At 41.6% G+C, this 12,461-nt stretch overlaps 1 protein-coding gene across 1 annotated transcript; it reads right to left on the bottom strand.

Moving 5' to 3' along the window:
- Positions 1 to 1,845: 1,845 nt before the first annotated feature.
- On the bottom strand, positions 1,846 to 12,038 carry pou1f1 (POU class 1 homeobox 1). The gene is made up of 7 exons (XM_070838356.1): positions 11,903 to 12,038; positions 9,723 to 9,884; positions 7,926 to 8,024; positions 3,093 to 3,356; positions 2,754 to 2,918; positions 2,180 to 2,240; positions 1,846 to 2,086 (listed from the first exon to the last, which is right to left on the bottom strand). The coding sequence occupies exons 1-7, from the start codon at positions 12,036 to 12,038 to the stop codon at positions 1,846 to 1,848; spliced, it is 1,128 nt and encodes a 375-aa protein (XP_070694457.1).
- Positions 12,039 to 12,461: the final 423 nt, after the last annotated feature.

Raw genomic sequence — 12,461 nt, 5'->3', positions numbered from 1 at the left:
AAAGTGGCATCACAGTAAAGCAGTGCAGACTTCTAAAATCGATTAGCAGTGAAAATGCATTTTAGGCTTCTGATTGATTGTCATACATGGAAATAGTCAATAGTAAACGCTCAATAGATTTCTGATATATGTTATTTGTAGTTAATTGTAAAAAACGTGCGCAGTCATCAGTAAAACTAATTAGTTATTGGCACTGAATTAAGTTGGATGGCCACTGTGGTCTAGATTCATTGAAAGTGAAGATCCGAGATACCGGCGCCTAGAAGCTTCTTTGTAGCCTTCTCTTATTATGCGTACCCCGCCTATAACTTTTCACCGTACGTCCTCAGAAATGCGTCGGCACTCAGTGAGCCTGATGCATTTATTTCCCCTGACAACACTCCAGCTGCACATGAATCACAGCGGGAACTGCTTTTTCCTGAATTAAGATGTCTTCTAGCTCCTGTTATGGATCCCCAGTGACACACCCATGAATTGTACAGTTCATGCTGTACTCCCGACCAAACTCCCTCTCCTAATATGTGTATTCATAGGGAAGTATAATGACACTAGTAAAAATGAGAGATGGTGCACGCAGCTTTCCATGAAACACAATTCTCCTTTATTGTCAGAAATGAATTAAACTGGTTTACCTTTCAGTGCCTGGGAACCGAAAGACACTCCTACAATATGTTTCTCATATTTGCTGGATATTCTCAGTCAAAAAGTTGAGTGAAGGCACTGCAATACATTTTTACACGGCATCAGTTTCTGCACTGATGCTATTAACCTGACATTCTTATTTTTGTCTCCTCCACGCACCAATTAATGGTGCCTGATATAAGACGAATAAAGAGGCCTAGAGGGGGGAGTTGTGCTAGCTTGTTTCTTCACTTTACACGTTCCACATCAGTCATCCCAACCAGGTCAGAGTTGTGACTGGCTGATGTTCTTCTTCCTCTTCTTCTTTTGACACTTTGTCAAGGCAGCAACATCAAAATCATCACATCAACAAACATGACAAAACAGCAGACCTCATTTGTTGTGAAAAATGTCAAAGTTTCACATAGCCCTGACTTCGCACCATAAATCAAAGAGGTTGGACTCGGCAAAGTAGATCAACATTATATATTAGATCTCAAATAAATAGATTGTTGTGAAACTTTAAATATATTACCGTTTTGACCACGGTTATATTAACTTCAATGAAACAAATATTTTTCACAAGACAGGTAATCGATGAGAGGACACAAACACAAGCACGGGTACACAAAGAGTCCGACTGTTAAATGTAGATGAAAATGTAGAACACACCTTCTCAAAGTCGAGCTCAGACAGAGGTCAGGCTGATCTACATGACTACTCATCTGCACTCTGGTGCTGCTGGATTCAATTATATTTGGTACTTGGCAGAGCCAAGATTTAAATGCTACGTCCAGCAGATGATGGGTTGTTAATATTAAAAGCTTCCACCTGACATCTATATTCAGTTTTTAGTGGAATTTCTGTTAAACTCAGGGAGATTAAAATAATGTAAAGAATCACTTCTATTCAAGTAAATAAGGGAAAAAACCAACAACACAAAATGGCACCAAGACAGCCGTCGCACATGGCAACAAGGGATGTCCCTTGAAATGAAATGAACATTTGCTTGCTGCTTTGGATTCAAATTACAAATCGACAGTGATCCATGATTGAGTAGCAAATTGTGTTTTTTGAGTTTTGTCACCACTGCAGGGAATAAATTCTCATCTTAATGTGAAATTGATAAAAATGCATCAGAAGCCGCTTAATGCAGGGTGAGGGCACTTTGTATTATTAGGGTTTCTGTAAAACTCGATTTCTGTCAGATACTTGAACTTTAAGTCATGCCATCGGTCTTTGTGATTTGCTCATCTCTGCGATGCAGTTTGGACTGATTTTGGCCAAGCAGGAGCTGAGGTTGAGGCTGGTTTTGACCCGTTTCTCTCTTTGGCGCCTGTTGCAGAACCAGACTCTGACCACCTCCTTCTCCAGATGGAGGCCTTTGGCTATCTGGGCTATTTCCTGAGAAGATGGCTTGCTTTTTTCCATAAAGCTGCGCTCCAGAGCCTCTTTAGCTCCCAGGCTGCAGTGGGGAACACATGATAGAGAAGAGAAGATGAACTCCGTGAAACATAATTGTATGTTGTGTTGTATCTTTGCTTTGGGCAGTTCATACCTGATGGTCGTTCTCCTTTTCCTTTTCCGCTCATTCATTCCTATTTTATCACTGTACAGGGCTGCAGGAAGGAAAACGAATATGTTGTCACTTTAGTGTGCTTGTGGTTTTCAGTAAGAATAGAATTTTAATTACTACAAAATAAAATAGTGGTCAGCTGACTATTCATTAGAGTTACTGGTTGATTGAGTGACTGCTAGCTTAGTTTAATAGGATAGGTTGGGGAAAATGAAAGAAGATGTCTTGACCTCTGCAGGTCTCTAAAGAATATTCAAATGAAACAATCTGACAAGAGAAAAGTCTCTCTGCTCACGGCTCACTGATGAATGCACCATGTGATGAGGGGTCATGAGGTTAATTCTTCAAGGGTTGGGAACCACTGTCCAAGATGATATACAAGCCAGTGGTAGAACTTCATAATCATGCAAAAAGCATGGCAATAATACAGTAATTTGTGGCCCATCTTATCACACTGAATCACAAATTTCACCTTGTCGAGATGAGATATCCATATTAGGTTTAAACAAATGCTCTGCATGGGGCTGATGGAGTGGAGTGGATGTGTGTGACTCACCTCCAGCCAGCTCAGCTTCATCCAGCCATTTAGCCAGAATGGCCTTGAGTTTGCAGGCGTTTTTGAAGCTCAGCTGCAAATTTTCAAAGCGGCAGATCGTGGTCTGACTGAACTCTGAGCCGTGCACTGCAGCAAGAGCCTCGCCTACGTTGGTCTGCGTGTAGCCTGAAGGCCAGAATGAAACAGAAGTAGAAATACTTCTGTGTACACACAAGCAGAGGAGCAGCAAATCGAGTGCAAACACAACAGAAACATTTGTGGTAAGGTATCTAATGCAGTGGAGGTGGATAGTGGAGAATCTTTTTAAGCTGTTATCATTATCTTTTCAGTAACGCTCACCAAGTTTGATCCTCCGTATTTTGAAGTCGTTGGCAAACATCTCCAGCTCTCGTATCTGTGAGGAGTCCATGGCAGGGGCATCCTCTGGATCCCGCATGCTCTTCCTTTGGGCGTCGGTTTTCATCTCGCCAACAGCGGGGCCCCCGGGGGCCTCATCAGTCGACAGGAAGGCCGAGGGTAGCGAGGAGAAACCGTGGCTTAATGCACAGGAACCACTATTTAAACCATGATCCGGAAACTTGTACAAGCAAGGAGTAAGAGACCCTGGGGAGAGGGGGGGGGGGGATTAGTTTGTGGGAGTCAGAAAAGGTGTCAAACTGTCAGAAGGGTAGTGGAAGCTGCATGGCCGCTATTCCCACGTGCATCCCGAGAGCCTTTATTTTGACAGCACAGAAAAGCTTTGACGTGCCCCTGTGAGACACACTCACCTACTAAGAATAAGAACTGTGGGAACCTGCAAACAAAACTGCTTGTCTTTGTGTTTACTCATCACTTTGCTATAATAGCCAATATAGAGTGTTTTTTTAAGAAGAAATGTGACGGCTCATTAATTCTCCAAACCCTTTTGTAGACGATGCAGCTCACACCTGACCGATAAAGACTGTGCGGTGGACTTTGAAAGGTCAGAATGTGTTTAGATGAATAGTCTTTCCTCTGTCCCTTAACATAATATATTCCAGATATTTATCCCCGCAGTTTACCCATAATTTAACAAACTCATTCACGTTTCTTGCCAGAACACTCTTTTCCTCGACTGGCTCTCTGTTCAGTAGAATTAGATCATACTTGTGTAACCTGCCACAGATTAGAACCTTGATAATAACATCGTTCAATAATGCATTATTTCTACAGTTGGATGTTAGATGCAGTCGAGCTGGTGGCTGTTGCTGCCAATCACTAGTTTCTTTTCTCCTTTTGTAAGTATTAATGACCCATTACAGCCAGAGTACCGGATGGGTAAATGATGCTTGTCATTGATTCAACACTCTTCACACAGCTGCAGTGGGGAAAAAAAAAAACACAACTGCATTGATCAATTTTGCTAAAAAGTTCAATCAATCAAACTGGGTCATATTCATCACTCTGAAGGAGCAGACAACAGGCAAAACCCAGTTTGTGATTAAAGTCCAAATGTTGGCCTCCGTTCATTCTGAACTACGCCATGAAGGTTTTGACACGATCAAGATCACTCAAACTGTGTCTGTAATGCGCAATGCAACACTCCCCTCTTGTGTTAGAGGGATTGTAGTGCAGTGAAAACTACTATTACACAACTGCAGTACCTGAATGTACAGATCCGGTGATAAAGGAGTTCTTCAGCTGTGTGAAGGCTGCAGTTTGAGGTGCTCTTACAATGTATTCTGCTCTTGTGCTTCCAATATTTTGTCTACCCCGTTTTACCAGTGAGGGTAATCTGAGTGGAACGGTCACTTGCACAGAAGCTCAACTAATTAATATTCACATAGTTTTCATCTTTTAACAAGACTCTGTTGGCTTAAGCACTCATCGGTTTTTCTCGGGGTGATGATGTTTACATCGATCTACTCAGCTTACGAGGCTGAACCTATGCAATCCTGCGGCTGTATTGACATGTGTAGCATATTCAGCAAACAGCAGCATATTTTCAAAAGAACCCAAGATAACCTTCATTTCAAACTCTGCTATAGCTAAATATCGCCTGATCACAGCAGTGCTTGAGCCATCTCGGGCTCTCCCTGGAGGACTGCAGTGCCAGAAATATTAAACAGCCAGCAAATCCTCCATGTGCAAAATGGGTGAACTTCTGCAAATGTGAGTGGAGAAAATGATGCTGTCATTGACTCACTGAATTGTTCAGTCGGATCCATACACCAGCTGGAGAGCAATAAGGCAGATTCTGCACTAAAACTGTATGCACCAGTGATTTTCTCTTGTGCTGAGTGTGCCAGGCAGTGATTGGACTCTGGAGTCTAGCAGGTCATATGTGTGCCTGCAGTCTGCTGTAGTTCTCGGGTCCCTCTCCACAGAGCTTAATTTGCGAATGCCTCTTAAATTCCTGTCAGTTAAGATACTACTGTTAACATCATCATCAGAAAAGGGTACACTGTAAAAAGTATCTCTGGACCTTATTTATTTAATATTGCTGAGGAGGGATTTGGGGCAAAACTCTTTACCCCTGAGAACATCTACAGTTCTTTTAGGGCCTGGATGATTCAGCGAGAGGCCCCCTGTTCTCCTCAGTCTGCTGGAGAAAGAGAGAAGAGCTGATTTGAGCCTGATGCCTGCACTGGTGCTCCCTGAGGAACGCACATATCGCTATACTGCGGCACACCCAGCAGTTGTTTGTTTGTTATGGAGATAGACTGGGCAGCAAGCCCCTTAACAAATCCTATGTGTACATGGACATAGACCCTCCAGCTGCTACACATCCGAAGAGTGTGGCAGCATATGATAGAAAACAAACTAACTAACATCATGCTGTTAGTATTCGTTTGCCCACCGAACAAGCTAAAACCACAGCACTGATTTTATTATTATTTAATTGTTATGGTTAATGTCTTAGCAAACAGTTATTTAGTTACGTCCAGCAAATATTTGCATTTGTTTCCGTTCATCTGATGAATGTAATTCCATATTCATTTTAATTTTTGCTCCGTTTTAGTCTCCACCAACTACTGAGGAAAATATCTGGCCTCTAGCTAACTCTATCGGTGTGTTTTGGCCGGAAGCAGTTGACTGCTACGTCTGTAAACAAGCATGAAAAGGAAAAGGTGGCTGTAGCTGAGGAGAACTGCAGAGCTGATAAGCGACACCTTTGACATTACACTTACAATTATCTGTTGTTAATATAAAAAATATATTTGTATAGCTTTTAAAATGAAGGGGCAAATTTCTTCTTTGACCTTGTCTGGTCCAGTTCACATAATTACAGAGTTCTGTTTAATGCTATTAACCATAGTACAGCCTTTTCCTCTCATATAACCTTGTGCTGAGTGCTATTGTTGATGGCTTTGAGCGAGGTTCATTTTGCAACTCATCTCAGGCAATTTCTCATATGGATTCTAGCACATGCCTCCTACTAAATTTCTTAAGGTGTTTTTTTTATAGAGTTGGTAGTCCTCCAACTGTTACATAATATTTGACCTGTTTCAAGCTAAGAAACACCTTTTTCCTCAGTAATTATCTTCCCATATTCTGTTTACCTGTTTTTTTTAAAAAGGACATTTATGAAAGCTGCAAACTTGATCTCAAACAAGTTGATTGTCACATTTGTGGCACCTTCAATTTGTCACTTGCGAGCGCAGACACTGAGTTCATAAAGGTGACAAATGACCTCCTGGTAATAAATGTGTCCAGTTGTTTTAGCTTTAACACTAATGTATGTCAGCACAGCCTCTGACACCATGGACTGTACCGTTTTATTTGACCATTTACAGAACTCATCTTACTTCCTCTCAAATGTTAATTGTTATTTGCCACCAGAATCATATTGTTTTTGCACTGTATTTGTCTCCTGTTGGTAATATCATTATGAAATTGAAATAGTTCAATTATACTTTAACAAGGACACACATCATTATCTTCTTCACTCTTTCTTTCTTGTCTTTACTTTTTAAAGCACCCACTGGCATCAGTATGTGGGGCACCTGTACAGTGACATCCTGTCTAATAGACTCTACTTGTTTGATATGTCTGCATATTCTTACGGCCTGTGTTCATGTCTCAGACATAGAAACTACAATGGTGTCATATGGTGGTTTGACACTACAAGATGTCATCACTGATCCTCAGTAGCTAAACACGGGAACAGGGAGAAGTTAAAATGTAAATGAGTGACTTGAAGCCTCTTAAAACTTGGTCACGGTAACATGAATCATTTATAAGTAAAAAGGCAACCTTTAAATTACAGCTAACCTGCTATATCAGAATTGTGTGCATGTGATTTGATCAGATTAGACAGTCAGTGGCTTGTCAATGTGAGAAAACAACCCAACAACTGTCATCACAATTGATTCAAATGGAGCGAATCCTTGATGGGTGCTTTGAGGTACGTGACATCACATGTTAACAACGGAGCCCCGTCACCTCCAAAGCTGTCATGTGAAATAAAAGTTCCAACTCTGCCAGACTATGTTGTGTAATATAGGACCACATTGTTCATAGTGGGAATCTGATTGAGAAAACAGATATTTTGGCTCTTTGAAAATCAACGCAGCCTAGATAAGTTGGCAATATCAATATCATCACTCTGGTTTGTTAGCTTTAATATGAAATGTTGCAAACTTAGAAAGGTTATAAATAGGGGGAGCTCCCTTTTGTTTAAATTAGAAAACTTTCAAATAAAAAAAAAAAAATTTTAATTAAAAAAATATATATATTAAAAATAAAAAGATTAAAAGATTGATTGAAAAGCTGCTTTTTGGAGCTAAATGTATGTCAAATATATGTTAAGATATGTCAGGTATAAAATGACCAATAACTGACTTGAATTTGTGTCCATAACTTATTCTTATCCTGTGCCATGAAAAAAACAGAAGATCTCTTAACACCAGTAGTTTCTCCTGATGGTTCCCACATAAGCACTTCTACATTCATGTTGCCGCTCTCTCTGCAGGACGGAGAGGGAAGTGGCAAGTCGTCTTTGACAGTTATGTTTAACAAGTGCACTCAAGAGCTCAAGTGTTAGATGAACTTATCAAAGTCTGAAATAGATTTTAACTGGTCGCAGATGTTAAATTAAATGGTAATACACAATCCGCTCAATTTATTGGGTTTAACTGTACGCCTCGAGAGGTGTGTGTGTGTGTGTGTGTTTGATAGACTGACAGTGAGAGTGTGTATCTTGATCATTACCTTGTAATGGGTTTGGACCGCTCACCATGTTAGGATGAGGGACACCACATGTCTGCAGGATACGAGTCTGGGAAATACTGGCAGAGAGCATCTCCTGAGCTACAGAGAGACAGAGAGGTACAATCATTTGTTTATTCTTCATTACATACACGGTATATCACAGATCTATTGTAATTGTCATTGTCTGCATGGTAATCATCATATATGTTATGTTACATGTTGAATAAATAATAAAAGACATAACTTCATAATTTAGTGACAGGCCACCTCAGTCTGTGGATTCTGAGACTTGATTTCAAAGCGTCCAAAAACCAACTTTGACAGATAAATATGTACTGATGTAATCGGATTACAGAAAACTCTTAATCCTCATCTTTGTCAGTATAATTTATATCAGTGAAGTCATCATCCATGCCATTGTCTGATCCAGGGGTGTCCAAACTAATTTTCATTGGCCATTGGAAATTTTAAAAATGTATTGTACTATGGCCCACACATGGAACCTGCGCTGGACTGTATTGTACTTCTTAGTCTCACCACTAGGTGGAGTAACTGTCTTGAACGAGGCAGCTTCTCTATAAAATGAGTAACCGAAGAAGAAATGTGCTACAGGTGACCCAAAATGGCAGCATTAAGGAAACTTAAGAGAGCGAGTGTAGAAAGTTTCAGACGCGGTGTGCGATGAGAGCACAGCTAATAACTAATGACGATCACTTTTGCATTACGGAGAACATCTGCTTGATGTTAGCAGTCTAAAGAGCACCACGACGGGTGAGGATGTTTTTGAAGCTGTGCCAGATGCAGTTGGCATGATCGGAGTTAAATGGGACAAGCTGTGTGGAGGTATGACGGATGGGGCTCCAGCTGGGACAGGTGAGCGCAAAGGAATCTACGGTGTCCACTGAGGGGCAAGAAAGTGGAGTTAAGGCTGTTAATTCGAGCACCAAGGCTCTAGCACAGACTATGTCAAGCTTCGGGGGGGGGGGGGGGGGGGGAGAAGGACAAACCTCTTCATGAGCTCAGTGTCCCTCTCTGGTTGGCATTTTTAGTCTCACTGATCACCTGAACAAGAGCCCACAAGGCAAAGACTAGTGGATAGACTCTAGACTCTAGTGGATTAAAGTTAGCAATATAGCTCCCTTCTAGTGAGTGGCCCAGCCCTTTGTATGTTTTTCTGTATGTGGCCCTCAGTGAAAAACGTTTGGACACCCCTGGTCTGATCAATACCACCCTCACCATTACTTTACAGTACATTTACTGTCAGACAGTAGTGAAAAATTACAAATTTCTCAAACCTCTTAATGACATCTTCAGATTGTTTGTTTTGTCTGACAAACAGTCTAAAATGGCATTCAGTAAAAATGTTTACGAAAAATTAAAAAAGAGGAGCATCTTTACAGCTGGAGCTAAAGAATATGTGACATTTTTGCTTGATAAATGATTGTTTGAGTATCTGACTTGTTGATCATTAATTGCCAGCTGATTCGCAAACAAGAGCAGCACGGTGGTTTGCGTGCTTTGCATGTTCTCCGGGTACTCCGGCTTCCTCCCACGGTCCAAAGACATGCAAGTTAGGTTAATTGGAGACTCTAAATTGCCCGTAGGTGTGAGTGTGTGTGTGAATGGTTTTCTGTCTCTATGTGTCAACCCTGTGATTGACTGGCGACCAGTCCAGGGTGTGCAGGCTCTCGACCAATGGCAGCTGGGATTGGCTGTACAGAGAACGGCTGGATGGAGGATTCACTAACAATTTACAGCCTTGCAATAGCCGTCACAATTACCATCACCACCACTCACCTGCCATCATGCCATAGGTGGCTTGCTGGTTGCTGTAGTGACAGGGGGTGACTGGGTAATGTAGGCTCGGGGGGCCGTTGCCAAAAGCATTGCTGAGAGATGAGGTGGACAGGTGCATGTGGGAGCGCTTGGAGGACTGACCCAGTGACAGCCCAGATGACACTGATGGAAACAAATGTGGTTATAAGTTGACCGGAGAACAAAAGATTAGCAAACCAAAACCTGGAGAAACTGATCTGAGAACAGTTCGGCTACAAATACAGTTCAGACCACAGTGACTAATTTGAGGTTTTCAGAATAGGATAATGACATCTTAGTGTGATTCTATAATATTGGGGGTCTTAAAGAAATGTGGAAGTGGCCCTAACCTAGAATTAACACCACTGACCTGCAGTTTCTCTGACACTAAAACTTTACACTTAAAGCACAATCAAGATATTCTTTGACTTTTCTGATCAGAAAGATAATGTAAATTATTTTGGTCAGCTTTGCTCAGAGAGCTCGTTCTTATCAGACAGAAAGAGAGAGAAAGATGATGATATCTGAGTTTCACCCTCATGCCAGCGCTGATGTGGTTACAATCTGAAATTAGCACATTTTTATGTACACTGGAGAAACAAATGCACCATAGAATTGCTGCTGGTACAGATTTAAATGCTGTATGAAGCCACTCAAACATGTGACAGATATCAAACCGTACACAACCTTCTGAAAAGATGTCTGAAATCAACCTATGAAAAGCACAGAAGAGGCAGCAAACCAAACGAAAAGCTTCTACAAACAGGGAAATGAATCTTGGGATGGCAAATGAGAGCCGTTGTTAATTGCTAACATCGATCGTGATACAGATTCTCAGCTCGATTAAGGCCTCTCTTAAAAACCTCTGCTTTTGTGGATGCACTCCTTGGCTAAGTGTATTTAAATGGAGTTGAACATTGCTGCGGTCATGTCCTCTGGTAATTACATAATTATTCATGTATTCATCTTTTTATGCAGCTTAGTTCAATTTAAGAACTACTACACGTGTCCTGGCATTGTTATGGTGTGGCTCAGTACCACCAGCACTCGTGTACAGGCAGCTTTTGTGTTCTCTCGTGTCGTGTGTGATGATCCGACAAAGGACCGTGAGTCTGTCTTCTTAAACATCAGTAAAAACACTGTGCCACCATCCTGCCATAACTGCAAATTTCACTTCTTTCATTATTTCACATTTTACTCATTTTTCCATTCATTTTAGATGGCTGCATTTCACGTTTCATCAACAGACTCACTGGAAAATCGAAAAAAAAAAAAAAACAGACCAAGCCAACATGTTGTTGCAGCAAAATTCCACAAGTGCAGTGTTGTCTGAGTAGAAAAATCAGGATATGTAAATCTTACAAGATATGTTTAACTGCTATATAAATGTATTGTATGAATAATGTTCTGCGTGATCTAACCCCGTCTCCTCTCAGCTATCACAATCAGCAGGCATTAAAACCCCCAGGAAGTTTTCTCCACAATGCTCCATCATGAAAAAAGATCTCTGGGAGTTTGTCATACTGATAACGTATCCTCAAAGCAATTATCCACTGAGTAGAGACAGCTGGGCGAAGCCAGCTGATTAGATACATTTACATAATTTGGATTGCCTTTGAATAAATGTATTTTTCAATTCAATTCATCCTCCCTATTGCCTGAGAACACAACGGTGCCTTGATAAGGAGGCATCAGCAAGGGGAGGCCCGAGCGTGGCTGGGTCAATTAGAAATCTATAGGAGCAACTTGTAGCCTCACAGGAGAGTCCAGCCCTAATGAGAGTTTCTATATAATCAATAGTGTAGCTGCTATCAAAGCAATAACCTGCAAAATGCTCTCATCTGCGCTCTGTCGTAGTAAGAAATGGCACAATTCCAATTCCCTCTCTGCATATAGATTCTGAAGTGGAAGAGTGAAGAAGTTGTTTGACGCCTGCCTTCCTGCAGCTGGGCTTTAACGTCAGGACAACACTACATGGGCTACGGTCCATCTCATTCACGCACTATAAACTTCTGCTCCCCTCTCACTTTGCAAATGTGCTAAAAAGCAAGATTTTTGCAGAACAAATTTGAGGCATAAAAGTGAAGCATAAAAACGCCTTTAGCACACAATGACACACTGTTAAACAGTACAGGACGAAAGGCCGTTTGAACCCTGTTTACCTGCAGAAACCATGTTGTGAGCATGGGAGGTGGCTGGCAGGCAGTCACTGGTAGAGGCGTGGTGCATGAGGATTGGCAAGGGTGAATCTCCTGCGAGCGAGGCGAAAGAGTCGGCACTGAATGCCTGGCATGCCATTCTTCTCTGGCTTCTCTCGATTGCCCCTAATGGTATGCTCAATTTTGATGGGATCTCTTAATTAGTTTCTTGGCTTTGTGCTCTTTCGCTTTATTTAGTCTTGTCTCCCATCGTTGCTTTGTCTTGTCTCGTGCTCTTGAAATCTGTCTCCTTGACAGCCGCGTCTTGTTAAGTCTCGTCTTCCCGCGTCTTGCCTTTTGCCTTCGTCTCGTCTAGTTTGGCCTTCTCTTGCTCTGCCTTGTCTTTTTCTCGCTGCGTCTTGTCTTCCTTCACCTCTTGTATCGTCTTCTTTTTTTTGTCCTTTTCGCCCTGGTTCAGTCAAGCATAGTTCTCTCGTAGGTCACATGGGAATACGCAGGTAGAAAACTGTGAGAGGTTACCTTCTCTTTCAAAGAGAAACGGATGTCAGCACTTCAGCCAGAA

Source organism: Pempheris klunzingeri, chromosome 10, assembly GCF_042242105.1.
Source record: "Pempheris klunzingeri isolate RE-2024b chromosome 10, fPemKlu1.hap1, whole genome shotgun sequence".
NCBI lineage: Eukaryota > Metazoa > Chordata > Actinopteri > Acropomatiformes > Pempheridae > Pempheris > Pempheris klunzingeri.
The sequence above is the reverse complement of the archived record's forward strand: the minus strand, read 5'-3'. Positions and strand labels throughout refer to the sequence as shown.